The sequence below is a fragment of the Cyprinodon variegatus genome, unplaced genomic scaffold, assembly GCF_000732505.1.
Source record: "Cyprinodon variegatus isolate N-32 unplaced genomic scaffold, C_variegatus-1.0 Scaffold723, whole genome shotgun sequence".
NCBI lineage: Eukaryota > Metazoa > Chordata > Actinopteri > Cyprinodontiformes > Cyprinodontidae > Cyprinodon > Cyprinodon variegatus.
In genome coordinates, this window is record NW_015151176.1 from 260849 (window position 1) to 263442 (window position 2594).

A 2594-nucleotide genomic window follows, 5' to 3' on the forward strand; every position below is an offset into this window, starting at 1 on the left:
TGGCTCGGAGCTCGTCTGCCTGGCTGTGTGTTTCCTGGACGGGGCCGCCTGTGGAGCTGGTTGACAGTTGTCTTTTGTATCTATGCTTCTTTTTCTATGTCTGCTTGTGTCTCCTTGAACCCCAGTCAGCCTCAGCAGATGGCCGCTCACACTGAGCATGGTTCTGCTGGAGGTTTCCTGTTCCTGTTTCCTGTTCCAAGGCCGTTTTTCCTCTCCACTGTCGCTACCAGCATGCTTAGTGTGAGGGATTGCCTTTGTGTCAAAAAGTCGATGCAATCAACTACTTTTCCTTAGATAGAAAACTTTGAATAAATTTGACTGTATGATCTGGTGAAATTGTCTCTTTAAAGTGCCTTGAGATGACACGGTGTGAATTAGCGCTATAGAAATAAGCTGAATTGAATTGAATTTGTTCCCTGCTTCAGAGGAAAGTGGATAAAATGTGAACTATACAATGCATTAGAAAAGAATTCTACTTGTATCTGAAAAGGAGAAATTTGAGGAGAAAAAGTAAAACAAACAAACAAAAAAAAAACTTAGGAAAATAAAATATGAGAGAATTTGAGAAAATAGAATAAAAAAAAATGTGACAAGAATCTGAAAAAAAAAAAAAATCTGAGCAAACAGCAAATTTACACTCAAAACCGTTTTTGGTCAATTACTTTAACTATTAATCATAGTTTTATTTTTGGATTGCTTTTCTTTCTTTAAATCTCCATTTACAAAACGTTTTTTTTTTCTTGTATCAAAAATGGAACTACGGAAGCCGGGAGCGGTCATACTAAGCTTTCTTTTCCATTGCCTTCCTGAGATCATGACATAACTATCTCATTATCATTTAAACAATTCATTGTTTTCTCGTGATAAGATAATTATATCGTTATCACGAGAAAACAGTTATTGATTTATTCAGATAACGAAATGATTAACCTTTTACTTTTTATATTTTTTTATCCATATTTTTATCCTATTAGTCTATTTTTTGCATACATTATACCCCAGTGTTTTTAGAGATTTTTATAATTTTATTTACCTATTTCATATTATATGTTTCATGTTGCACGATTGTACCATAAATAATTCCTAGTTTGTGAACTCCTTCACTAACAATGGCAATAAACCCGATTCTTATTCTGATTCTGTGTGAGTAATGAAGGAGGCTGGCCTCAGCCCTGGATTCCCAGTCCATCCATGCCTGTGGGGCCTATAGTTGTGCAGTCGCAGTACCGCGTGTGCAAAAAATAATCAGTTTCCTTTTCTGCATGGAATGCAGTAGAAAAGAATATTTTTTAATGAAAATGTTTAATCTGGACTCATTTTGGGGGTTAATGGGGTTATACCTGTTGCAGGTGTAACACTGGTGCTGTTCATAAATCACCTGGAGGCGTAGGTCTAATTGCTTATGAATCAGAAGTAGAAGCAAATCATCAAACCAACAACGTTCTCATTAGCTAAAAGTTAAACACAGGATTATTTACAGAATTATACACAGGCTGCCATGACTTATACTAACAAATTATCTTGCGTTGTTTTGGTATTGAAGGATGCAATCAGTTTTAACACACACCAATCATCTCGTTACCACGAGAAAATGGCGTTCATTATCTTTAGATAATGCGAAAATGAACTCGTTTTCTCCAGAAAACCAAAATTCCCTCCATATTAATCTTTACTTGGTCATCTCTGTTATTCTGTGGGTCAGAATGTTGGATTTTGGGAAAAGGTCAACAATAAATAAGTTTAACAAACTGGATTTAGTTTTCCATTGAAAACCAGACAAAGAAACAAAAACAAAGTTAGGTTAGCATCCATTGAATTTTGGTCACTTACTGTCCACAGATTTTAAACGTTGTGGTTTTATCCAGGATGGTAATCACGCTGGGCATCTCCACCTTTACCTCAAACTTTGGCAAAACTGCAACAAAAGTAAAAAAAAGTAAAAATAAAAAATTCAACCAGCCTCCAAAGTGACAACCTGCATCGTTTCAAATCGTCTCAAACTCACCGTACTCCTTGATTTCAAAGATGTGTGAGATCTCCCCGTCGGCCATCACAGCAGTGATGGTATAGGTTCCCTCTGCGGCCTCAGGGATAGAGGGGTGAGACAGGTCTAGGATGCCCTTATTGATTTCCTGATTCAGCCACTGGGCAATGCGGTTGGAATTGGGATCCTACACACGGCAATTACAGAAATATTTAATTAAAATAAGTAAAAAAAACAACAAAACAACTAATGCTGTCTGTAAAGATTAAAAAAATAGAAATTATAAATTGACCTTGCTTATTGATTTCTTATCTGGTCTGTTGAGGGAATCTCAGCTGATGACATCTTTTTTTTTTATTTCTGAAATTGTCAACATCTATATTAATCCTCCAATTACTGTCTTTGCATCTAACAATTAGGTCTTTAAAGAAAAAGTTTGGTCTTATTCAGAATTCAAACTTCTGAAAGAACTTTAAATCTGAAATTATTCCATCCTGTTCAATAAATGATACGCGTTTTTAATTAAGAGTAATTTTCATTTGAATGAGCTTTACTTTGTCAAAGAACACTACTGCCACCTACTGGTTTGTGACGTCACGGTGCGGTATCG

General features: G+C 35.9%; 1 protein-coding gene across 1 annotated transcript in view; it reads right to left on the reverse strand.

Moving 5' to 3' along the window:
- Positions 1 to 2594, reverse strand: part of LOC107097773 (pregnancy zone protein-like) — a 45689-nt gene that overhangs the window by 34203 nt on the left and 8892 nt on the right. The window contains exons 6-7 of the mRNA XM_015395056.1: positions 2006 to 2171; positions 1831 to 1915 (exon numbers count right to left, since the gene is read on the reverse strand). Of these exons, the coding sequence (XP_015250542.1) occupies positions 1831 to 1915; positions 2006 to 2171 (251 nt within the window). The remainder of the gene's footprint in view (positions 1 to 1830; positions 1916 to 2005; positions 2172 to 2594) is intronic.